This window comes from Telopea speciosissima, chromosome 3 (assembly GCF_018873765.1).
Source record: "Telopea speciosissima isolate NSW1024214 ecotype Mountain lineage chromosome 3, Tspe_v1, whole genome shotgun sequence".
NCBI classification, from domain to species: Eukaryota; Viridiplantae; Streptophyta; class Magnoliopsida; order Proteales; family Proteaceae; genus Telopea; species Telopea speciosissima.
In genome coordinates, this window is record NC_057918.1 from 66,236,611 (window position 1) to 66,263,784 (window position 27,174).

Sequence of the window (27,174 nt, forward strand, 5' to 3'; positions counted from 1 at the left end):
AAATACCTGAGGGTCATGATCACCATCGAATTCTTTCAGCTCAAGCTTCACCTTCTGATTGTCAGTGTGGCGCCGATTAAGACCTTGGTCTCCAGTGAAGTAGGATCTCATGTAGTCCTCAAAAGTAGGCTGGCGACTTCTATTTCTGTCCCAGTCTTCTCTATCTCTGTAGCCTCTGTGTCGATCTCTGTATTCCCGGGAAGGTTCATGGATACCTCTGGTTCTGTCTCGATGATCTCTGTAATGTCATCTCTGAGTCTATCCCTGTGATCTCTAGGTTCATCTCTGTGAACTCTGTATCCATCTCTGGGATCCCCATCTCTGTCAGGTAGCCTCTGTACCATCGAATTGAGTTGGTACCTGTCTTCATCTATAGGTAAGTTGCTGTCTCTGCCAGGGGTGACTCTCTGTTCTTCCAATTGTTGTAAGCTAACCATGATGGCATCAGTTGTAGCCTTCTGGGCTTCAGTTGCAGCCCTTTGTTCAGCAACAAGCTTCTGAAACAGTTCTAACATTGCAGCCATAGGTTCGGTTGGTGGATTCAATATTGGGTTGCCATGCTGATCCATGGCTCTGATACCACTTAATGTAGCCCTAGATAGGAGAAGGATCCTACTAGAGGCCAAACAACAAGATCTAAAAGGGGGCTGCTGGTTCGAATGGGCAGAATTAGGGTTTTAGGTCAATTTCTAGGGTTAGGGTAGGGTAATGAGAATGTGGCCTTCCTCATCCACCGCACCATCCTAGCTTCCCCCTCTTGTAACCTTTGCTGGATTGGCCGAGAAGACATCACACACCTCTTCTTTGACTACCCCTTCACCTCCACCATCTGGAACAAGGCCTTGTCTTCTATTTGGCTGTGGACCAGAAGAGTTAGGAGTTTCGACCGTGAATGGCTTTGGTTGCTCAAGAATTTCCCAGGGAACTCTATTTGTGACACTATTGGGAAGCTTGTTTTTAGTGCTGCAGTTCACCATATCTAGTTGGAGAGGAATATTAGGAGATGGACTTCCAAATCTAGATCTTTCGATACGATTTGGAAAGCCATCTCCTCCGATGTTTCTTCCAAGCTTAGCTGTATCCAGCAGCGAAATTGTAAAGATAACTTCAGGAATAGACACATTTTGATTTTTTGGGGCCTTGATACAGCCTTTCTGCGGACCCCCTCCTCTGCGTAGGCTGGCTGGCCGCCTCCCCCTCCCCCCCCTTTTTGTCTCTCTTTCTTTTCTTTCCTTCTTGTACATTGGTTCCCCTTTCCTTTCCCCCTTTTGGGGTTCGGTAATATATTCATTTACCAAAAAAAATGAGAATGTGGTTTATATGATAAATCTATGCAGATTTTAGGCAAGGTACTAAAACTCGGAACTCGACCCCAAATCGACCTCGGGAAAAATTGACATCTCAGTTGAGTTGGTGCATTTTTTTTTTCAACTCGAAACCTGGTTTCGGTGGGTTTTAGACCTAGTTTTGGTCTAAAACTTGGTACTCAGCCTATTTAAGGCCATTTAAACCATAGTTGTCATGGCGACGCCATGGCGTCCTGGCGCTGGAGAGGGCTGCATGGCGACCTACGCCATGGCGACCCTCTTTGATTTCTTCTTCCGACTCTCTTTCCCTCTTCGATTTCTTCTTCCCTGTCTTCGATTTCTTCTTCTCTCTTCGATTTCTTCTTTCCCTCTTTAATTTCTTTTCGATTTCTTCTTCGATTTCTTCTTCCTGTCTTCTTTCCCTCTTCGATTTCTTTCGATTTCTTCTTTCCCTCTTCGATTTCTTCTTCGATTTCTGAATTTTCTTCTTAAAACTTGAGAAACAATAGAGAAAAATAAAACATGGCTTGAGTATACATCTATTAACACATTAAAAATAGAGAAAATAAAAATAAAACATGGTCGACATCCGCCATGGCAACGCCATGGCGGGCGACATGTCGATATATCGACGTGACACCCCTCCACCGACTTGGATCGCCGTGACGCCGTGACAACTATGATTTAAACACAATGGCACTATTAGATTTTCAAAAACAAAGTCCAAATAGGTGTTTCATTTAGTGGGAGACCAGGACAGATTCTTATGCCAGAAACCAGGACAGACATAGGACAAACACTTATTTATGCCTAATATCATTTAAGTAAATGCTTTTGCCTTTATGTAAGATATTATTCATAACTAAGCAAGTAATCCCTATTTGAATCCAATAAAAATAGTTAAAAAATAAAATTCCAAAAGGAAAAAAAAGTCAACCCCCCAGTTCAAGAATAAAAACTAGATTTTCGGTAGTAGGTGCAATTTTCAACTTTCTAATGCTAGGGTTTTTCTCAAATCTAAAAATTCCATAAATCTTAATATGGTAAAACATTGCTAAAAACCAAAAGTGCTGTAAAATATTCATTTGTTTTGATGTCCAAAAAAATATTTTCATTCAGAGTGATTTTGATAGAATTCGCACACACTAAATTAAGTTTGGCCGGTATATAACTCTTTCAATATAAATCAGATTTAAGCAATCTTGGATTTGTTGGAAAGCTTTCATTTATATTGAAGGAGATATGTATCGGCCAAACTTAATTTAGTGTGCGCGAATTCTGTCAAAATCATTCTGAATGAAAATATTTTTTTGGACAAGGGAGGAGAGAGAAAATAATAACATACCCATGTGAAATGGCGTGCAATACATGATAATTTTTTTTTGTTCAAATACTTGATAGTTTTTAATAAATATACCAAAAGTTAACATGAAAATAAAAAACACAACAGACATTGTGTTCATCCTCAGTCGCGATACGCTTCCTCAATTTGATCTAATTGTCTACGCCTAAAATCATGTTGATGATATCGAATATTCTTGAAAGGTGCCATATACCCAGACGTGTGTGTGTATCCAGAATCAACAAGATAGTATTTTCCTACAAAAGGAAACATATAAAGTTAAAATCATATAACTCCTCTGTTCCTTGTGTTTGTCTATGCCTAAAATCATGTTGGTGATATCGAATATTCTTAAAAGGTGCCATATACCCAGACGTCTGTCTGTATCCAGAATCAACAAGATAGTATTTTCCTACAAAAGTAAACATATAAAGTTAAAATCAAGTGTCAGTCATAAAAAAAAAATTAACAATTTTCTTTACAATTATCAGATGAAACGTCACTTGGTGGCGGATGGGGGAATTTCAAATGAGGAGTGTTCCTAGCTTCCCATAGTATTCGATTGTCATGTGCAATATCCTCCTAAACAGCCCAAAGGAAGGTGAAGCATATGTCAAATGAACATGCAACACATACATTTTGGGTAACTTCATTCTTTCTACCTTATCTATACGGTACTTGTTTGTCAAGTGGAAGCGATGTGCTTACATGTGTTCCATCTAATGCTCCAATGCAATTCACAAAGAATGGTTATTCGCTATTTCACTTATTCTTCTCGATTTGATTTGATCTCTGGTGGTGTCTCCTCAAATGAAGGTGGTTGTATCATCTCTTGAGCAAATATTTGTAGTATTGCCAATACACTATGGAATACCAGGTTCTTAACATTGTGAGACATCATTAAGATGACCATTGCTAATTGTTCCTTCACTAAAATGTGCTTTATGCTTGACAATAGACCTCTTTCTTTCAATATTGACACCAACCTCAAGAAATGCTCCCTAGACATACGAAATAGTCTATGAACCCTTTTTGGATGTTTATTTGGGTGTAGCATTTCAAAGATCCAAGCATGTCCTGTGAGTCTGTGTGTGTGCATTGGTTGTCTAGTAATTTGAGAGGTCACCTCATCATCACTGTCGTCATCAATATTTTCCATCCGCAACAAATATAGATACGAATTACCAATTGTAACAAGTGGCATCAATGAGGAGTCATTGCTAGAATCCCTATCGTGTTCCATATCCATAGTATCTGTCCAAATATAACATACCATGTTGAACATATATAAGCATGGTTCGAAAACTCGTTTCGTTTCGGTGTTTCGGGCTGACCGTTCGGATATTTCGGTCGAAATTTTATATTTTTTCTGGTATGTTTAGGTAGGTCATTTCGGTGGGTTTTAGGCCAAGTTAAAGCCTGAAACTTCATGGAAACCCTATTTTAGGCTATATAAACACATTTAAATGTTCAAATTGCAAAAATAGTCACCTAAAATGGTGTTTTGGATTTGCACCATTGATTGGCATTGTGCGGTCGAACCCTAATGTATAACTTAGTTAATTACACATACACATTGTACATTAAACAAGTAAATTGACTTGGAAGTTGGAAACATAAAGTGAATGACTCATAATACAGTCATAACTTATAACTTAAGTCATAATATTAAGTACATAAGACATTAAGTCAATAACAAGTTAACAACTTAAGAAGATGATATAAAAAATTCAAAATGACAATATCCCCAATAGTCCAATACAAGTCAAGTAATCATCAAGTGACTCAAATGTTTACAAATTTGCTAATAATAACTACTCCGCCGTCTAGGATCAACCCCACTCATGGTCCGATGGATCTGACGTGTATTGCTCTCTGACTGTAGGACAAATGAATGCCACGTCATAGTCTGGGAGAAGAAATGAGTATAGTCATCCACAGTGGCCATGTAAACTGCATCATCAACATGCTGAAGGTGACCTATCCTAGGATATAGGTCACCAAACTGTGAAGAAGTACTACCCACTGATCCACTATGATATGAGTCATATGACGGCTCTGGGAGCATGTACGGGTACGGGCTGTACGGCTGGTGGGTTAGGTAGGAAAAGATGTCATCCACAAAAGATGATCCACTACATCCTTGTGAATGGGAGTCGTACTCAAAACTGGGAATGGATGGAGAAGATATAGGCTCCCGCCCCCAAGTCAACTGCCCAGCCGGCCCTTCGCTATATGGATGTGAATGAGATGAACCATACTCTAATTGTGTTGGAGATGGACTGCTCTCTATATGAAAAGATGGGGCACGGAAATGCCCACTCGATCTGCTGTCTCTATCGCCAATACTCAGTCCACCAACAGAGCCAAATAGGGTATCAATGTCCATAAGATCAGCCTGCCTACTAGTACCACTACCACGGCCACCAGGACGGGACTGGCCACAATGCTTTCTCGAGTAGGTCGAGGTGGACAGTGTGGGCCGTGTGGCCGGTGTGGGGGAACAGATTGCCTCTTGCTGCTCTTCTACCACATACGGGACTTGAGTTCCCTCATATGCTTGACCACCATCATCATCATCATCACGTCCATCATTACCTCCATCATCACCATCTCCACCATCACCATCTCCACCACCACCACCATTGCCACCAGAGGACACGGACCAATCTTCTTCCTCCTCATCAACATTGCCACCAGTAGGCTGGAACGGTATGGGTGACGCGTCCCGTGCGTGTACCTCACCCTCTGCAGCCATGAAGTCATCTACATCAGCTTCTATATGTTCGGCTATTATGGGGTCAGGCCTACCTCCAGGCTGATCTAACACTGGCTCACCTCTATCTCTCACCCAATCCACAATAGGATCTTCATCATCTCACTCCACCTGGAAAATGTTGGCGAGATCAATATTTTCCCTGATACCCTCTTGTCCCATGCGTATGTGTTGCATCTTCAACCTCAAATTGTAATGCATATACACCAAGTCAGATAGACGTTCAGAACCTAATCTATTTCTCCTCTTGGAGTGGATAAGAGAAAATGTACTTCAATTCCATTCACAGCTAGATGCTGAACATGTCTGGGAGAGAACCTTGATTGCTATTTTTCTTAAATTGTCTGCCGAACCCCCTCATACAATACCCACCATTCAGCTGCATTACAACAAAAGAGACATGTCACCTTCATTTCAAAAGTTTCAATACATACATAATTTAAAGAATAAGATATTGAATTGAGTAATGACTAATGAGTACCGGCATCACCGCGTGTCCGGCCTTGCTCTGCAGCATCGGTTCCAAAACTTCCCAATGCATCCCTAAAAGTCTTCAACTATAATCATTTGGAAAATATTTAAAATTAGTAATGACTCATTACTATTTAGTATTGAATTGAGTAATTCCAAATGAATTATAACTTATAAGACTCATCTCATTGTTGCATATAGCTTGTAATTTATTATTCGGCTCCAACTTGGCAACTACTTCTTTTATTGTGTCAATAAGACTACTATTCAACCCAAGCCTATGATTGTATTGGTACTTGGGGTTCAAATAATATGCTGAAATTGACATTACATATTGTTAATGCCTTAATAGTTAGTAATATATCTTTCAAGTTAACTTTAAAAGATGTAATTGCATAAAAAACAAACTACACTCACCAGTCTTATGCAGTGGATGCATAAGTTGATTTTCCCAGCGTTCCTTGATAATTTTGAGAAAGTGTTTGCTACCTCGTGGATTTGCATTGTAAACACTTTCATTCATCAAGTCTATGGCAACATATAGATGTGGCATGGTTGGTCCCTATGAGCGAATCAAATGTATGCAAAACCTTGACCACCGGGTCCGAAGTTGTACCACTTTATGCAACTTTGACGAAAAGTCATCTGATGAAATGGTAGCTTGTGCTTCCCAACCACCATGGGTATTGGACCTATTCCAGTTGAACCAGTCTTCAAAAACAAACATAGATCTAAGTCCGGACTTCTTGGTCTCTATACTCTTGAGTGCAATGTAGTTGGTGGCGAATCTAATTATGCTTGGCCTCACTAAGTCACCTCCACACTTCTCCCGCAAGAGGTTTAATGCAAACCCATGGTTGTAGACAAAGTTGGTCATTTGCCTTGCCTTTTCCACAACGTGTTGTACCAATTTGATCATTCCCATATCCTTCAACATGAGGTCTATACAATGGGCAGCACATGGAGTCCAAAACAACCGGTACTTACTGTTTTGCATCAACTTCTCACCGGCACTCTTGTAGTTGCTTCTGTTGTCCGTTACAATTTGGACAACGTTCCCCACTCCTACATCTTCTACCACTTCCTTTAACAGTTTGTAGATATACTTTGCATCCTTTTTCTCCTTGGATGCATCAACAGACTTTAGAAAGATTGTCCTCCCATCACAATACACCATAAAGTTGATGATGGACTTTCTTGTAGGACCAGTCCAACCATCACACATTATGGTCACCCATAGCTCTCCCACATCCCCCTCTTTTCATTGATGTAGTCTTCAAGCTCTCTCTTCTGCTGGGGCAAATACACATTCATAATCTCATGTGGGGTGGGCCCCTTATACCCTGGGCCAGCCTCAGTAATGGAATCTATCATAGTCTGATAAAAGGGGCCTTGTGCTGTGTTTGTTGGGGTGGTATTGTATAACATCCACTTAGTTATCGATTCCTTCACCATCCCCTTCAGATTTTTCCATGCTCCCTTGATTTTTGGTTGCTTGTTGCCTTTCTTTCTATAAACACCAGGTACTTGGTGAAGTGCTGGGTCATCTCGTGGTGGTACTATTGGAGATGGTGGGGCGGAGCTGCCCTCGTACTCTGTGATCTCTTAAAGGGATTAGGCAACCCACCTTCTCTAGATGTACCTGCTCCTCTACTACCACTAGCACCAGCTGTAGAGGTACCAGCTCCTCCAGTACCACCTACTCTCTGTCTCTCTTGATTTTCATGATAACTGGCTCTGCTCATCATCTGTGCTCGTCTCCAATCCCTAGCCTCTCGCTCAGTCTCTATATCATCAGGAACATGGACAGGATCATCACTGTCATCATCATCATCACCATGATTAACATCATCATGATAGCCTTCCGCTGTACACTTCACTGCTTTCTCAAGTTCTACTCTTGCCTTCTCCCTCTGAGCCTTCCTCTTACTCCCTCCCTTCATGTACTCAATGACAGCCCTAGATACCTCAACAGGGACCATATGACATGAGACCACTTCAGGAGAATTCCCAGCTAAATGTTGTTCGAGTCTAGTGGCACCACCTCCCAAAAACTTCTGGTGACAGTAATTGCATTGTCTTTTTCTTTTATCTCCATCAATTGGAGTGTCGTGCAACCATGCAATGTCACCCCTAGTGCGCCTGGGTGTTCTCTCCTCCCCTTGGCCCTGGGCCCTGGCCGGCTGCCTCTGCCCCTCCTGCCTCTGGCTCTGTCGTTTACCACGGTCCGCCATAATCGGACTAGTTTACTGTTGCATGAATAAAAGACAATTCATTCACTGAAGCACATCAATTCTTTTAGTTTAAGAGCACTAACACAAGTATATAACTATTTAGTATTTTTCTCTTAACCCTCATATTTTTCTCATATTTTAAAACAATTTTTTAAAATATTTTTCAAATAAATATTATCCTAGCACAACAAAACCGAAATTATATGCAAATGGGCAGCAATAAAACAACATGTAGAATTTACTTATAGCTATTTTGTATTTTTCCCCTAACCCTTATATTTTTCTCATATTTAAAAATAAAATTTTAAAATATTTTTCAAATAATTATTGGCCTAGCACAACAAAATCGAAAAGATATGTAAATGGGCAGCAATTAAAAAGTATGTACAATTTACTTTTATATTTTTCATTAATTTTAAAACAAAAACCTCATATTTTTTGTTATTTTTTTGAATTTTTTTTTTATAATTTTTAAAAATTAAAATAATTAATTATTGGCAGAAAAAATTTTCGACACCGTGAGGCCGTAGATCGGCCAATGGTGTCTAACATATATTTAATTGATCACCATACATACACATAACCCCTATTATTTTTTTATTTTTGTTGTAAGAAAATCAAAATTTTGAAGCAGAAAAATAAAAAAAATAATATATATACAAAAAAAAATTTCGGCACCGTGAAGTTGTAGATCGGCTTCCGGTGTCTAACATATATTAATTTCATCACAAACCAACATATTGATCATGCATTTCCCAAAAAAAAATAATTTTGAGAATATGGTTTTACCTGGAATAGTGGAAAGGCTTCACAGATGTGCTAAGAAGGTGTTTCCGGCATAGATGCGGCGAGAAGATTCGAAGAACAAACCCAAAATCACCAACAATGAGTGAAAAATGGGCTTTGGAGACCAAAAACTCAAAAAAGAAGACACATGTGAGCTCTCGGTTGAAATTTCGATCGAGTCTCAACGAAATAGTGTATATAAAGTGGTTTATGTATCTTTAAGTCGATATCTCGCGAGATGAGATATTGGCTCAAAATTTCGCGAGACGATTGAAATATTGATCGAAATATTGTATTTTTTTTTATTCGAAGTCATGTTTCGTCTCGAGCATCTCGAGTTTTTCGAAATTTCCGAAATCTCGATCGAGATTTCACGAGATTTAGTACTATGTATATAAGTACAACTTTCAAAGCATAGAAAATGAGTGCTTTAAAAAAGTATGAACTATAAAACTATTGAACTAGAAAATTAAAATAATATTCAATTCTTTATAATTGATCAAATAAAGTGGTCAGATCAGGAGTCTGAACTTGACCATTGTCCAGGTTTGAAATCTCAAGTTTCAACTATGTTGGATTGTATGGAATTGTATGGGCCAGAATACCGTGGGGGTATTCTGGGCTTTTTACCTCTTTATTGCTCTTTATTATTCATTCTAGTATGTAAGGGCAATTCTGTCCATGTAATGTTTTTTATTATTATAAATATAGAGCTTGGGGTCAGTCTTAGACATCCAAGCATTCAACTCTAATTCTGATCCTGTTAACATGGTATCAGAATACCGTGGGGGTATTCTGGACTTTTTACCTCTATATTGCTCTTCTGTGGGTGAGAATCTTGTCACATGGCATAGCAAAAAGTAGACTGTTGAGGCAAGATCCAGTGCTGAAGCAGAGTACCGTGTCATGGCTCACGGAATATGTGAATTATTATGGCTCAAAAGTTTGGTACAAGACATTAGTGTTGTTGTTCATCTTCCCATGCTATTGTATTGTGATAACAAGGCTGCCATTAGCATTGCTTACAACCCTGTTCAACACGATCACACCAAGCATGTTGATGTTAATCGACATTTCATCAAGGAGAAGATTGAAGGTGGCCTTATCTGTGTTCCTTTTGTGACGTCTGCTGAGCAGCTAGCCGATGTGTTCACTAAAGGGTTGAGTAGCAAGGTGTTCCATCCTATTCTAGTCAAGTTGGGCATGTGCGATATTTATGCACCAACTTGAGGGGGAGTGTTGGATTGTATGGGCTAGAATACCGTGGGGGTATTCTGGACTTTTTACCTCTTTATTGCTCTTTATTATTCATTCTTGTATGTAAGGGCAATTTTGTCCATATAATGTTTTTGATTATTATAAATATAGAGCTTGGGGTCGGTCTTAGACATCCAAGCATTCAGCTCTAATTCTGATCCTGTTAACTGTAAACAACGGTTCTTTTATGGGCAAAGTAATCACTTCCGTAAACTTTATAAAACAACGACTCTTTTTGGGTAAATAGCGAGTCTTTATGTAAAGAACACATATAAAGATGAAGATGAACAGTGAAGACCTCACCAAATATCTTCTATTCGGTTAGGGTTTGTAGTAATTTCTCATCACCGGATTTCCCCTGCAATCTCTCTTTTTGTCGTCTCTCCCCATTGACCTCACTAAAAATGGTTAAACAATTGCAGGGTGGGTGCATCAATGAAGGAGGAGTTGCACAAAAAAGCTGAGAAAAGTTCCTGCAAGTTGACATTCATAGGTATTCAACGATCTCTTTGTTCTTCTTCTCCTTCTTATTTTTATCTCAAATTCTTTGTTATGTCATCGAAAAAATGCACTCACAGGGATTGTAGTTTGTTGGATTGTATGGGCCAAAATACAAGCCTCACAAAAAAGTCATCTTTATTACATTTGGTGACCAAAGCAGGAAATAAATGTGCTAAAATTCCTAATGGAGGGTGACCTAATCTAGAGTGCCATTGGTAAAGTTCAGAAGAGACCAAGGAGTTTTGGTGTAGCGGAGAAGGTAATGGTGGTGGAGAGAGATGACCATCATCAAGCAAGTACAATCCACTGTGCACTTTACCCAATCCAATATTCTTCCTAGATGCCAGATCTTGAAAAACACAATGGAAAGGAAAAAATGTTACTTTGCAGTTAAGATCACGAGTAATACTACTAATTGAAAGAAGGTTAGTAGTAAAATTAGGAATGTGTAAAACAGAAGACAAAGGAAGGGAAGAAGTGCAGTTGATGATTCCTTTTCCAGAGATGAAAGAAAGGGAACCATCAGCTACTTTGACCTTGTCTTTCCCAGAAGCGGAAGAATATCGATGGAATAGGCTAGAGGAACTGGTCATATGATTTGTAGCTCCAGAATCTATAATCTAAGGATGGGAAGCTACAGAAGCATAATGACCACCAAATGAAATACTTGACCGGGCCAAGTGTGAACCTGAAGGAGCAGAGGAATTGGCAGTAGCAGTAGATGTATTAGAGGCAGCAACAGCGGAAGACCTTAGCACACGTAGGAATGCCTGTAGATCATCTTGGGATAGACCAATGTCAGTAGTAACAGATTCAGAGTGGTTTGCCTTATTTTTTGTCTTCTTCTTGGCAGTCCGTTTAGCTTCAAAGTCAGCTGGTTTCCCATGAATTTTCCAACACTTATCTTTGGTGTGGTAAGGTTTGTGACAATGCTCACAAGTAACAGTGCCTGTAGTAGGAGTACCAAGAGATAGATTCCCAATAGGTGCAGTAGGAGTCGGGGCAGCAGTCTGCAGGGCTGATCTTTCAGTGATAGGAGGATGTAACATAGCAGCCCTACGGTTTTCCTCAGAGGAGACCAAAGCATAGGATTGTTCAAGTGTGGGAAAAGGTTTATGGCCCAACACTTGAACACGAATCTGGTCATACTCCACATTCAAACCAGCCAAAAAATCATAAACTTTGATCTTGTCCACATGTTTCTTGTATGAAGTAATGTCAGCAGCTGTAGTAGAGTGGTAATTAGAGAAGTGGTCTAATTGCTGCCAACGGCTGCACAAAGTAGCTTAATATTTGGAGACTGATAGTTCGCCCTGAGTAGTATGAAGGACCTTCTTCCTGAGTTTATAAACTTGGGCATCATTGCCAACTTGCCCATCTGTTTCCTTGCAAGCCGACCAAATGTGAAAAACAGTATTAAGGAGAAGAAACCCATGGGCAAGGTATAAAGTCATAGAACCAATCAGCTAGGACATAAGAACCCCATTGTTGGCAAGCCACCTAGTTTGAAGAGGACCAGTTTCAGTTGGCATAACACAGGTGCCATCAATATGGCCAGTAAGGCCACGGCCAGCAATAGCAAAGGAGGCAGACCGAGACCACATTAGGTAGTTTGAGCCATCCAGTTTGATGGGATTAGGAGGAAAAGTGTGATAGTCTGTTTTGCCTAGGCCATCATTATCAGAAGTAGTAGTGGAAGTAACAGAGTCACCCATAATTGCAGCAGAGAGGGGCTGTGGTGATGAGAAACCCACTAAATACTCCAATATAATGTCCAGAAAGAGGAGAGACTTTGTAAAAGATGATCAGATGTGCCTCAAAAAAACAGCAGCAACTGACAAGTAATTCCTTGAGATTGATTTTTGTCAGGGTTTTGAGAGAAGCCTAATGATGTTGAGATCGACTTTTGGGAGAAGGCTGTCAAAAAAGCAATGGATGATGCTGAAATTGGGATCAAGTGGCCCTGTAGGGCTGCTGAATTACTCTTCCAAAAATCAGCACCAACAGAAAGCTGTACCCCTAAGATCGATATTTGCAGGGTTTTGAGAAAACCTGAAAAAAATCGATAACGGAGGGGATCTTCAGAAGTGCTGGCTGGAGATAGAGGCTTGGCTAATAGACTGTCGCAGCTCTTGATCTTCAAAGAGGTGGAGAGATTCCTTGTAATGGAGATTGAATCAATCCAAAAATATGAAGTCTTCAAACTTCGCAGATAGAGAGCAAGCCCTTATCGAGTGAAGTTGTTATAGCATGGACTGAGGTGATGGAGGGCAGCAACTAGATCATATGGATCACCTCATCAGTGCTGCCCTATGAAGTAAGAAGGAAAAAAAGAAAAAAAAGGAGAGGAAAGGGAGATCGAGAAAGAGAAGAGAAAGAGGAGATTGAGAATGGAGGAGAGGAGAGCCCTAATTCAAAACCTGCTCTGTTAACAGGATCAGAATTAGAGCTGAATGCTTGGATGTCTAAGACTGACCCCAAGCTCTATATTTATAATAATAAAAAACATTACATGGACAGAATTGCCCTCACATACTAGAATGAATAATAAAGAGCAATAAAGAGGTAAAAAATCCAGAATAGCCCCACGGTATTCTAGCCCATACAATTCCATACAATCCAACATTTACCACATGCTCATTAAAGAGCAGCGCGAAATAGGATGGAATGTGATTTCAATTTTGAAATTGAAAAGACTCGTTACCTATTTCAGAATTTCTATTCCATCTGATTTCTATTTAACTGAAATAAGGTGCAAAAATCAAACCAAACAATATCTGAAATAGAAATCAAACCAAATCAGCTCTAAGTTGGGTCCTTGGTGCCTTCATATACTTGAGGAGTTCTATCCATCTAATGCCTTAAGGTTTTGAGTTGGACCCTTCAACACCACATCCAAATCCCTATAAAGTTGCGTGGGTGAACAACACTAATCTCAAGATTATTGATAGGTGTTTTCTCACATACTTTATTTGTGGATACAGTATGAGGGTGGGCCTTGTTGCAACGGTAAAGGTTGCTCCATTGTGACCAAGTGGTCATGGGTTCAAGTCTAGAAACAGCCTCTCTGCGGAAGCAGGGGTAAGGCTGCGTACATTATGACCCTCCTCAGACCTTGCAATGGCGGGAGCCTCGTGCATTGGTACACTCTTTTTTTTCTTTTCGTGGATACAGTATAATGTGACGTCATCCCTCTGAAGGTGTGTCATAATCTCTTTGGTCAACCGTGGCTGTTTGATAAGAAGGCACGACATTATGGGTATGCAAATACCTACTCTTTCAAGCACGGCAACGAAGAAATGAAGTTTCTTCCCGCTGAAGATCTCCTCGAAATTAAGCACATGAAGGTAGCGGGATCATTCCTCCTCTAGCGTGTTGCCTCAGATGGCCTCCTTGATCCTTATCTAAACTCGACGGAGTCGATTTATTTTCAGAGGCGGAGAATTGATGCAATAGCATTCGATTGGTTGGACTAGTATGAATGGATTTGGAAGCCCAAACCCAGATGGAACCGGCCCAACCCGGGCTTTTGGTCTAATAATAGCTGGTAGTAGTTTAGTTAGTCTTTATGTCTTTTATTTTATCATGTTTTACTTTGGGGTATGCTACTAGTGATAGAGTTCCATTTTATTTCAGCGTTAGGATATATGATTAGGAGTCTTTGTTTTTTTCCCTCTTTGTATATTTCCATGTACCCAATGATGAAACTGAACTGAAATAGAAAGTGATTGGGTTGCTCAACATGGGTGTGTGGTTATGTGATTCTCCTTCTCCCCTGCAACTCTTAGTTCCTTCTCAGATATCTTCCCTTTTCTCTCACTGGCCCTGCACCACATAGTTACCAGAACTCCTGTATTTTTAGTGATAGACTTTCAAGGAAACCTAGTTTATAGCATTTCCAATTTCGTTTCAAGGGGTGTTTGCCCCTTAACAAGCTTGAGCACCAATTTAATGATCATTTCTCTTTCTGGTTGTCCAAGCATTTCCTTCTTATTTCTCTCTGTGATAACTTTGGATCAAACCGGTGGTAGACCAAAATTTTATATGGGGACATTATGAAATACTTTAAAGCCTCTAATGAAATGAATGACACATTACTCTTGATGTTTTCCAAAACTAATTCATATTGTATTCTTTCTGTTCTTCGAACAGTCTAATGGAATTTACAACTAATTTTTTTGTCTATTATTTCTCAAACCATGTCAAGGCAGAGTAAGTCACTTGATGCAGATCCAAACATCCGCAAGGAGAAGCAGCAGCCCTAACATTAGGGCCAAGTGTTAGGAGCCGTTTCTATACTTAGTATATTTTTCAGTCTAATTGTAAACTTAAATTGAACCGGTTCAGACCATGGTCCAATTTAAGTGATTTAATTCTATTGGTTGTTAGGGAAACTTTTTATTTTAGTTGTTTTAGCTTTTTATTTAAGTTGTTTTAGCTTTTTATTTAAGTTGTCATACCCCTTCAGGATTTCTATAGAGGGAGTGGTTTATATTTGTAATAGGAATTCAGGCATTCAGCCAAGGATTCAAATTCCTAGGCTGAATAGGTAGCCATTGGCCTCCAAGTTATAAATAAAACAATCGTGGGAGGCTCCCCCACAATTCAGATTTAAAAAACTAAGCTTTCTGCTTGCTGCCTTTTCTGCTGCTGCCTTGCTCCATCATGAGTTTGCCTTGTGGATCCTATCAAGGTGAAGGGTTTGGTGGATCTCCAATCGACTCCTTGCATCTTGTAGATCGGGAGGACCTAATTCTAGTCTTCAAGCTGCTGCCATTGAAGACCTGCAACTCCAAGTAAGTACTTGACATTGTTAGCCATTACTCTTCTTATTCTAATCTTCTAACCTAAGCCCCATCAATCCCCATTAGTATTCCCCCATTAAACCCAATCGATCCTTCAAACCCTAGACCATCTACATCCTGTCCAGCCCTAATCCACCACCCAAATCCATCAATATTTTAACCTTAGCTCCTTTACACCACCCCCTACACTCGACCCTAACTTCTGGCTCATCCCATCTGCTAAACCCTAATTCCCCTCAACCTCCATTAAACCCTAAAACCCTAAATTAATGTCCAGCCATATCTAACCATCAAAAACTCACCAAACCTTGGCCGAGTGACCCTCTCTACCATTAGAGAGCTCAACCTAAAGCCCTAGCCCTAACTCACCTCTAAACCCTAAATTCCATCACTCTCCTCTTTCCCAAAACCCAAAACCTGAAAACCCTAATTTTCTGTTCTTGAATTTCTTACTCAAACATCATTAAACCTAGCTCTTTAGACTCCTCTAAATGTGCCTAGCTTTACCATATAAGACACTACCCTATTACCTTTACCCTAACCCTAAACTTGACCTAAAACCTCAATTCTGCCCCCATCGAACCAGCAGCTCAACAGGGTCCTGGTTGCTTGGCTCCTAGTAGGTCTCTACCTATCTAGGACTACATTATCACTACCACAATATTTCCTGAATAATGGCCTTGCAAAGTTATATTCCATCGAATTTTACTTCCATATCCCCGGACTTTTTAAGTACATTGCTACTTCAATACATTAGGTTAAAATTCTGTAGTTGCAAAGAAGTCTCTCTCCTTCATGAATAAATATGCCCTTGGAAGCACATGTAGCGTGTGATTCTTAATGATCTCATCTATTTGATCTTGATTTTTTATTTTTGTTCTTCTTGTTTCCGTTTGTGTCAATTATGGTTAATCTTGGTTGTTTTTTATGGAGTATAGATTATGAATGTTTAAAATCACTTATTTTTCAGATATGTTTGTGAACACCCTTTTTGAGTTTTCTTCCTCTACAATGACTGTTTGCTGTGAAAATCCCAGATTTACTTCAATCATCAAAGACGTAGTAATAACAGTTCCTGTGAGAATCCCAACTTCAATTAGTTCGTTGAGACGTAGTTATTTACCAATATTCCTCTCCTTTTTTTTTGAATTTTGGAATCCGGTAATTAATGACACGGGAAGATGCGGCAAGCTTATTAAATCCAATACTTCATTTGTACAATGGACACACAATTATGGATGGACAAAAAATTGGAGGAAAGTTTGTTTATTGTTGGAAAGAGATTATTCTAGTTATTATTAATTTTTGGGTTTTACTAATTGTCACAATTTTCCACTTGGTAAATTAGTAGGTCCATGTCATAAAGGACACTCCACACCCATTCGCTGGTCAAGTTTCTGTATCAATTTAGTGGAGAGTTGTCTAGAGAGAGTCCTAAATGACAAGAAGTTAGACAAATGCCATTAGATTCCATATTATTATTAAGAGAAAAGGTTCTTTGCGCTACCCACTTAGGAAGGGAATCTTGCACCGCCATTGTCATTGTGCTGCATGAACAAGTGATGTGGCTATTCAGACCTTTGGATAGAGATGACATCATCTGGATTATCCACATTTCAAATTTCAGAACTTAGCTCAATCAAATACCCTCTGTGTATGGGCATGTGTCCCCATGTATGTCTATGCATTGCACGCCTACTGGTACTCCAACCACTATTGTGCACTCTCCCATGGTCCTTATTTTCAAAGCTCTATTTTGCCACTTGGCATACTCCCTTTGGGCTCAAATTTGATATATGAGTAGTGGACCTTGGGGTCTGTCTGTCCACAAAATTTGGGTCTCAACTGAGCTGTTGCCTGGCAGATATTTGGGTGGCACAGGAAGCCCTTCTTAGGTGGGCCGTGCAGGAAGCCAGAACTTATTATTAAGCAACATTCTTTTGATCCTACACAGCTTTGAAATCACTTTTGAACACACTTTTAATGGCTGTTAATGGGCTGAAATTTCTTGAGTGAGATGGGTTTGGGGTCCTCCATCACATGGACCCACCCTTCTATCTTTTACTGACACATGGCAAAGAAGTGTGACATTGTGATGATAGTAAATGCTAGTAGTAGTCCCCTTGTTTTTTTTTTTTTTTAATTATTTTTATTTTAAAGAATGTTTCTAATTACTATTGTTATTTTGATTAATAGGAGTGGGATGGCTTGATGTTATCCACTTTTGCATTAGAGCAGCAGCTTCATATGGCAAGGCAAGAGCTAAGTCATGCTCTGTACCAGGTACTATCCATTGGCAGATATATTCACTAAAACTATAACTATGCTTTATCGTTCTTTGCTCCATAATAGAGATTTTTGGGTGACTGCCATTTCATTCTTCATTTTTTAGTACCAAATCAAATATTCCTCTGCCAAAGTTCTGTATTTACATTATGATGCTTTTATTTTGGCATGAGAAGCATGCATCATTCATCTTGTTTCATCGTTCTGCATAAAATTTGGGCTGATAGGGACATAGTTGTCAAGGTGCATCTGGGCGGTTGGTCGCCATACCATAGTCATGAAAGGCGAGTGCCTTGGGATGCCTTGGTGCCTAGGCAGTCACCTTGATGTTTTTTTTTTTAAAAGTAGATAGATTCCTTTTCTAACCATATCATTTGTTCGTGCTGATACCATATTTAAGGTGGGATGCACAGATTCATATGTAGTTAAAAAATTAGAAAGAAGAATCAAGATTGAAATTAAAACCAAGAGTACACAGTACCTTGTTTTGTTGTTCACTTGTTCGATGTTCATTCTTCACCGCACGCTGCACCCCTAACTCCGACCTGCCACGATGAGCGGCGACATTCCGGTGTGTGGCCATCCTCCCTGAATGTTGATTAATGATTACTTGATTTCAACTTCTGATAATCTTGGTTTGCAATTTGCACTGTTGTATGATTTTATGATTGAGATTGACTGTATCTATCTTTGTATCTGGTATTTTGGTTAGTGGTTATACACTTACACTTATTTTCTGAGTGATTCTTGATGAGTTGATGTGGCATAATGCTGAGATTTTTTATATGAAAAAACTTATATTATATAAATTATATGTTATAGCATACTAATTGATGGGATAATGGGATAAAAAGGTGGGGGGAAATAAAGCTTGGGCACGTTGACACCTTGACAACTATGGATAGGGAACATGCTCCTGTTCTTTGAGGGATACAATCTACTAGGGTTTTGAGATTCTGAGCATCATCCCATCGATTCTCCAAGGAGCAGGAAATTGGCAAAAGCTATTCTAAATCTGTAACAAAGAACGGAGATGGTTATTTATTACTTCAGCTCTTTTCTGCGGATCTGCAATAACATAATGAATTACTATTATTTTTATCCTTCTGAATGTCAACCCCTGTGTGCTTTCGTAATCTTACTTCCTTAAGGTTATCCTGTTGCCTGTTGGTAGAAAGAAGTTTTGTCTATATTGATTAGTCTGTTATGTTTTGACAGCACGATGCTGCTTGCCGTGTTATAGCAAGACTGAAGAAAGAAAGGGATGAAGCAAGATTGTTATTGTCTCAGGCAGAAAGACAGATTCCTATGTCAGCATCTGCTGTTGCCGCAGCAAATGCTTCGGCTCTTAGCAACGGGAAAAGAGGTTTTCGCTTTGGATGCATCTAAATCATTTTAAATGCACTTAGATAATTTGATATCTTAATATGTGTTTGATACTCTTTTCCCTTCTTCCTAATACAGATTGCTGCTTTTTTGTTAAATTTTTATTATTTTGTGCATGCATGCTTGCAGCTGCTGAAGATGAGGAGCTCGGCCCTGGCGGAAAGAAAATTCGTCCAGGTATTTCTGCTGATATCATTGTGGAGTTGACCGACTGCAACAGTAAACTCTCACAAGAGCGGAAAAAGCGGCAGGTATGTTATTTATTATTAATTGTTTGAATGGGTAGAGGGTTGGTGGTAAAATTTTAATTGTAGATGAGGAAGGGTTTTGAACCTGTGCCTGGAGTATGGACCTTCGTAGATGTTATCATCTTACAGAAGGCTTCTTCAAAAGTAGCAAGTATTGTTTTATTGCTGTAAGGTGCTCTCTTGAACCCAAAAGAGAGAGAGAGAGGGGGAGGTGGAAGGCTACTTTGATGTGTTTTGTTTTGAAATAGAGTTAAGTTTCATCTGGTTACAAGTAAAGGGAATTGAACAGAATTGAAATTAAATGAAAAGAGTCAATGGAACATTTTGTAATCATTATTGTGTAACTAAAAATATTCCAAGCTAATCAAGTTGTCAAAGAGATTCCTTTGCCCTATCATATTTCCAATTTAAACTAGGGGATTTGGTTGAAAAGTGAAGACAAAATTTAATTACTAGATTTGGTAAGTTTTTGAGTTAGTTACACAATCTAATCATTACCATTTTGTTTTTGTTTTTGTTTTAAATCCTTTTTGCTTTGCATATATTTAATTATTGGGACCAGGATGGGGATCAGTCGGCCATATCAGCCTAGTTTACTCAGTATCAGCTGGGACCGATCTGAGTTGACTTGCTGATCCCACTTGATAACTTGCTTTACATAGGTCTACATTAGTCCAAGTTTGGGCCAAGTCATCCGAATTATGGTTGAGTTGACTTGGGATCGTATCGGGATCAGCAGTGGCCGATGTGATCCTCAGGTCTGAGCCCTAAATCATTGTTCCTTCCCTTTCCTCATTTTCAACCAGGTGGGGCATTGGTGGAAAATTGGTCTCATTTTGACTGCCCTTCAATAAATTCGGAGTGGAATAAGTGGTGAGGTCACTATTATATCTGTTTGGATCTAAATTTTTGAGGGTGGTCTTATGTATGATTATATGAAGCATATCCTTGTTTTGAATATTTACATATTGTTTAAAGAAAAGGATCCTTTTTATTTTTTCTTATCTGATGTTTATTTCTTTTGATTTATTGCTGATGGAAGAAAAGGAATGAAGTCGGGTATTTGTTACTTATATGTTTTTGGTCATTCTTAATTGTATATGCTTTTCTTTGATCGCAGATTCCTCCGACATTAGCACCCGTTGATGCACTGGAGAGGTACACCCAGCTCTCCAGTCATCCTCTTCACAAAACTAACAAGCCGGGTATATTATCTGTTGATATTCATCCCTCTAAGGTATGAGTTTATGCATCCACCATGTTTGTGCAATAGTCATGCGTTTAGGCATCTTCAGTATGCAATCTAATTGCCACTTTTTCCCATCTATAACAATTAGTGATTTATAGATGCATAAATAGATTGAAGGTAGGTTAGTACATTGTTAAATTTCGCTGCATCAGTGTAGGCGTGTAGCCATGTCCATAGTCATTGGAATAAGTTGTCCACAGAAAATATTGTCCATCTATCAAGTTTTAAGTTGCCTTTTTTTTATTTGTTTCATTGTCTGTACGTAGGTTTTGTGAGGAATTTTCTGTAAACCCCCGTTTTGGTTTTTAAAGACTATTTACTGACTCACATCTTGAATTTAATTTCTGTGCTTAGCTGCACAGAGCCTCATCAGTATTCTCTCCTTGGATGGTTTACAGGACGTTATTGCGACCGGAGGTGTTGACACAAGTGCAGTTATATTTGACCATCCATCTGGTCAGATATTGTCCACACTCAGTGGCCATTCGAAGAAGGTGTTCTTTCTCACCTGGGTTTAATTGCTGGAGTTTGTCTTCCAGTCACATTCTCTAGGTTGACAAGTCTTGTTTTCTTTTATAGGTTACCAGTGTCAAGTTTGTACCTCGGGACGAACTATTTATTACTGGTTCAGCTGATAAAGTAAGCATTCAGTGACTAGTAGTTATAATTTGTTCTATTACTGTTATGGTCTTTTTTTTAATTATTTTTTTATTGTTGGAAATATATCTGTTAATAGGAACTGAAGTAATATGTATTGAACTGCACTGTGAAAGATATGAGACCTAAAAACTGAAAGCTATTTGCCTGATATTTCCCCCCTCGTCCACCACTACCACCTTGTACATAATCTTAGTCCTTATTCCGTAAGTGCTCCCACATTGATGATTTTACCTCAATGAGAGAAGATAAACTGTGCTTAATACATCAAAACTCAATAAAATGAAATAAGCCTTGCCGAATTACCCATTAATAATATAGGGAAATCCCCGTAAACAATAAATTAGAAATAAACATATTTGCTACGACCTGTAAGGTGGGGGGGGGGGTTGTACCATGAAAATGGTTGTTCTTGAAAGTCTTAGATTGCCCTTGGATTTTTTTTTTGTTTTAATTTATTATTTAAGGGAATGTTTCTAATTACTTTATTATTCTTTAGTATTTAACATAGTCAAACAATATAATGAGAGGTTAAAAATGTTTGATGTCATCAAATGGATCCCTCCCCCCCCCGCGGGGCAGCTCTTATTGTGGGAAATTTTCATGTTAATATTAGAAAATGTTGTTTAATGTTTGGCTGTATGGTTTATTGTCTTCTATTCAGAAGTTTAGTTTCTTTATTTAGTCTCAACTACTATTGATTTATTTCTTCACTGCAATGCAGACGGTTCGGGTATGGCAAGGATCCGAAAATGGAAACTATGATTGTCGGCACATATTGAAGGATCATACAGCAGAGGTTGAATTTCTTCTTCCTCATTCCTATGTTAGATACTGCTAGTTGCCAATGCCATGATTAATATGGTTGTAGTGTCAAAATAAGATACATCTTAATTATGATTTAACTTCTTTTTTGCTGCTTGTTTGGTTTGAAAGGGGTGGATTTCTACCAATCTGTTTTGGGGTTGGTTGCACGACTAGCATTTTTCCTAGCAATAACTTTATTTTGCTTCAAATTATTATTATTGTAAAGAATCCCAGAACCTGTAACCAGTGCCTGGCAAAGAGAAGAGAGAACAATGGGAGAAAAGGGCTGTGCGATAGAATGTGTGTTCTATCGTACCAACCAACGTGTATTTATATTAAGCCAAAACAGACTTACAAAAGGAATATAACTCTTACCTAATTAAGCCTACAGCCTAAAACAAGAAACTTACTTAGACTAGGAAACTAACAACTAAAGACGTAAACTAATAAAGGAAACCACGATAGGGGGAGTCCCCCTATCGTGTTACATATCTCTTAACACTTCTTATTATTATTATTATTAATTGAGGATGCTGCTGCTGCTGATGATGATGATAATAATAATAGCAATAATAACAATAATGTAATAATAATAATAATCCGTAAGCAGCATGCTGGCTATGGTGGTTGTATTCTCCCCCTTTGTAAGCATATTAGTTTTCCATCATGTACCATGCAGGACTGCTTTCAGTTGTGGATGTTCCTACTGTTTCTCATAGAATTTATTAACTGTCTCTCGGTTGAAGGGAAATGTGGCCTCTAATAATGTTCATGCAGAATATCACAATAACTTTGTAGTCCTTTTTACAAGAAATTGTGACTAGTGAGAAACATGTCAACATGTAATTGGAAAGGGAGAAAAAAAGTGCTTCTTTCTCCTGGTTTAATTTATCCTGCTTCCCATTGGGGAATTGTGTTCTTGATTTTTTATATTCTCACATCTTTGTCAAACTAGGATGCTCAAATATTTGTTAGTACTCTTGAGATATTTGTGGAAGATTTGTTTTGGTGCTCACAGTAAACTAAAGTTCACATTTTCTGTTCTTCAAGTCTCAGCAATGTATGCTATTAATTTGAAATAATCACTCATGTTTCTGCCAGGTGCAAGCTATCACAATCCATGCCACCCATAATTACTGTGTGACTGCTTCTCTCGATAATACATGGTGCTTTTATGATCTTTCTTCTGGATTATGCCTCACTCAGGTTTGCTGAATCCCCTCTCTCTCTCAAATGTAGTCCTAAATTGAATTGCTCAAACTCGGAACCAAAACAGGATCTTTTCCAAAGGATAGGTTCAATTTAGGGTTTAAAACCATGAAAAAATATTAGGTCAGGGAAAACACCCTAATAAACAAGAAATCATATGAGGGAACCAAGAGAACAATGGGAACTAAATCGTATGAGGAAACCAAGAGAACATTGGGAACCCAAATATATTAGTTTAGGGATTTGGGGTAATAAATCATAAGTACTGCTCAAGTTTCTCATCTTTGGGAAGAGCATTCCCTTCCATCTTTCTGCAGTTTCAAGGGTTTGGGGGTTTGATCTTGTTGATGATGAATAAACCTTGAGATCAGATAGCTTGACTATAGAACAGTAATGGAGAAAACTAAGTAACCAAAACGAACCACCCAAGATTCTCACTGCAAGGTGTCAATCGGATCATATACTGATCCCACAAGCCTTGATCAAACATGACAAATCTTCAAAGGAGAAGAAGAGCAGCAAAAAAACTTTTCATTAATATCAAAATTCGTGTCCAATACTTGCCCCCGTTACAACCTTGTATAAGACACAAAAATAGACTCCTACACTAAAAAGGAAAGGCCTAACCAAATTCTTAACCTATTAGATAACCTAAACTGACTAGGAAACTGAAATAGACTCAAAATAGAGTCCTAATCCAGCTCAACTAAACACTCAAAAGAAAAACTACTAAAATCTCTTAAATTGGGCTGCTGGTTGAACTAGTTCAATTTAAGAACAAAAACACCAAAATAAAACTAAGTATGGAATTCAAACAGCTAATCTCGTATGCAACCTAATTGCCCAGATTTTATGCCCATAAAAGTGGCCTATTACATAGAAAACCCATGGGATCAAAGGCCCAACATATATATATCCCAATCCTAGACTTATTCCCAAACAAAGAATCCCAGTTTGGTGATAAATCTGCATCAATCTCTCTCTCTCTCTCTCTCACACACATACACACACACACACACACAGCTAGTTGATTGATGAGATTGTTTTGCAGGTTGGGGATGCTTCAGGGTCAGAGGGCGGCTATACATCAGCTGCCTTTCATCCCGATGGTCTTATCCTTGGGACTGGAACTTCGGATTCACTTGTTCGAATTTGGGATGTAAAAAGTCAGGTACAGTTTAATTAAGAAAAGTACTATGATGCATGGGAGGTTGATATTTCCATCCTTGTAATGAAATGATGATGAATATGTTTATGCAAATGGAGTAACTTGTTAGACCAGTTTGGTCAGAAGAGGTTACAAACCAAAAGTTCAATAGAAATTAGTTGGTTTCCAGTTTTCACAACTTCAGAAGTGAATAAAATCTCCATCATTCTGCTGGTCATGCCAGCACAACTCTACTTTTATTTTGTATGCCTCATTAAGAACATTTCCTCCAGTGTCTATTCATCTTATTCATATTCTTCTAAATTAATGTTATATTGGCACTTTGCAGTCAAATGTTGCAAAGTTTGATGGGCATATTGGGCCAGTAACTGCCATGTCTTTCTCTGAAAATGGCTACTTCTTGGCGGTATGTGTACTTACAAACTGTACTCGCTGATAAGAAGAAAACTGAAGAAGCCTGGTGGTGATTTTCTATGCTTGATTTTAACCTGTGTATTTCAACTGATCAGACATCAGCTCATGATGGTGTCAAGCTTTGGGATCTACGTAAATTGAAAAATTTCCGGACCTTCACTCCCTATGATTCTGTTACACCAACAAGCTCTGGTATGAAACTGCACGATTTATGTTACTAGAATAAGATGCATCTTTTCTCAAATTTAACTTGTTTCAGAAGTTAAGGAAACTTGTTTCATCTATTTTTTTTTTTTCTAAGTCATTTGTAAAGCTCACTGGCATTAACTTCCTAGAAAGTGTGCAAACCAGGAAGGGGAGCTTATTTATTTCCATTGCCTTTTAAAGTCATATGAAACCAGTTTGTCAAAAACAATATATAATACATCACCCTGTTTCTGGTTTTGCAGTGGAATTCGACCATAGTGGATGTTACCTCGCAATTGCTGGTTCAGATATAAGGTGAGATTTCAAAAACTCCTTTAGTACTGGCTGATTAGTTTGCATTTCAGAGGGGGAAGAAAAGGCAAATACTGCCCATGTACTTTTTTGTTTAAGCTAATCTTGCTCCGTCTCCTCGGGTTTTTCTTAATCCCTTTGGTCAGTGTCCTGCAATATTTTCAGAATGCCCATTTATTGTATTCTTATGCTGCGTTTGGTATGCATTCTTGGAATGCATTATAGGTTGATAATGCTATCCAAGAAATCATACCAAACAATGCCTTAATTTCAAAAAGTCCACTTTATGATTCCAAAAGCTTTCAAAGTATAGCTGTATAGTTTATTCTCTTTAACCACAATTTAGAGTTGAGATCTTCAGGGGTTGGGGTGCCCAGGACCCACACAATGTTGAGGTTGAGAAGATGAGATGACAAATATACATTAAATAATTAGTGGGTCCAGATGTTTAAGATCATAGGTGGAACCGTGTAAGACTAAGGCTGTGTTTGTTATGACTTTTTTAATGCATTGTCGACCTAGCATGCATACCGAACACAGCCGTTGTTTCTTATCCTTCGATTAGTTGCTTGACAATGTTATAGGCATAAGTACCTAACATATATAAGCGGAATCACTTGACTTTTATTGATCATGCGAGATTGAGAGAGGAATATTGCAGCTCTTTCTAGAGTTCTTTTATTCATTACCTTTTTAATATTTTATGCCCTCCGGTGGCAGTGGTTCTTATCTTGACCTTGTAATTCCACATTTTGGTGCTGAAGAACTCTCTACATGTGTTGCAGAGTATACCAAGTTGCAAGTGTCAAAGCGGAATGGAATTGCATCAAAACATTCCCAGATTTGTCTGGCACAGGTCTCTCTCAGACAATATAGTCCTCGTGCCCGAGCATTGTTATTTATGTGAAATTATGTAGATTCATCATAAATCTGTTCTTTACATGTCTACTCACCTGCCCTATGCTAAATGCAGGGAAAGCAACTTGTGTTAAATTTGGTTCAGATGCAAAATATATGGCAGTGGGATCTATGGACCGGAACCTCCGAATCTTTGGCTTGCCTGGGGATGGTGCAGAAGAGTCTTAATGCTACCTCAGTCCCCCTGCTTACAGAGTACAGCTCCTATCGTTCCCTCAGCCGCTGTAGATCTTTGCATTTTTCGGTCAGCAAAAGTGGATGAAAATTTAGGCATGTTAAAGCTGTGCTGTTTGGGGGTCAATGTCTGATTTCAATAGTATACAGGGGCAGGTGCACTCAGAATGAATGCATGGGTGTAATACTTGTTTGTGAGACCAGGCAGGCTTTGCATGTGAGTACTTTGTATCATGTAAGACTAGCAGATATACGATAGCAAAATTTTACAATTTCCCCCCCTTGGAATTCTTGCCTGACTGAAATTATTTAATTGTCTCAGACAGTCACAGAAGAGCACACTAGGACTATAACCCAATCTGAGAAATTGATGCCAGAAACTTCTGATGATGACTTGCTTTGTCTTTACAGATTGTAAAAGTATTTATGTTTGAACACTGCTAAGGGAACTAGATATGTCTGGCTCACCCCACTGGTTTCCAGGTCATGTGGATACTATCTCAGTGAATTCACCCTAAGATAGGGGGAATGAGTTTTAGGAGGTTTTATCCAGTTAACAAACTGACCATATGAGCAAGGTCACCGGAGGTACCATTTAGAAGCAACACTTTCAATTATTTATATCCAAAATAGGAAAGAATGAAGGCAGAACCCTTAGCATAGCATGCAAGTCTGTGAACT

The 27,174-nt window shown here is 38.8% G+C and overlaps 1 protein-coding gene across 1 annotated transcript in view; it reads left to right on the plus strand.

The window, feature by feature from the left end:
• The window catches only part of LOC122656340 (pre-mRNA-processing factor 19-like), a 32,511-nt gene extending 5,917 nt beyond the window's left edge, over window positions 1–26,594 (plus strand). Inside the window, exons 5-18 of the mRNA XM_043850817.1 lie at window positions 17,676–17,762; window positions 18,984–19,131; window positions 19,281–19,402; window positions 20,520–20,636; window positions 21,047–21,142; window positions 21,228–21,287; window positions 22,030–22,104; window positions 23,214–23,318; window positions 24,373–24,492; window positions 24,818–24,895; window positions 24,999–25,095; window positions 25,353–25,404; window positions 26,187–26,257; window positions 26,375–26,594. Of these exons, the coding sequence (XP_043706752.1) occupies window positions 17,676–17,762; window positions 18,984–19,131; window positions 19,281–19,402; window positions 20,520–20,636; window positions 21,047–21,142; window positions 21,228–21,287; window positions 22,030–22,104; window positions 23,214–23,318; window positions 24,373–24,492; window positions 24,818–24,895; window positions 24,999–25,095; window positions 25,353–25,404; window positions 26,187–26,257; window positions 26,375–26,487 (1,341 nt within the window). The 3' untranslated portion in view covers window positions 26,488–26,594. The remainder of the gene's footprint in view (window positions 1–17,675; window positions 17,763–18,983; window positions 19,132–19,280; window positions 19,403–20,519; window positions 20,637–21,046; window positions 21,143–21,227; window positions 21,288–22,029; window positions 22,105–23,213; window positions 23,319–24,372; window positions 24,493–24,817; window positions 24,896–24,998; window positions 25,096–25,352; window positions 25,405–26,186; window positions 26,258–26,374) is intronic.
• The last annotated feature ends 580 nt before the right edge of the window (window positions 26,595–27,174 follow it).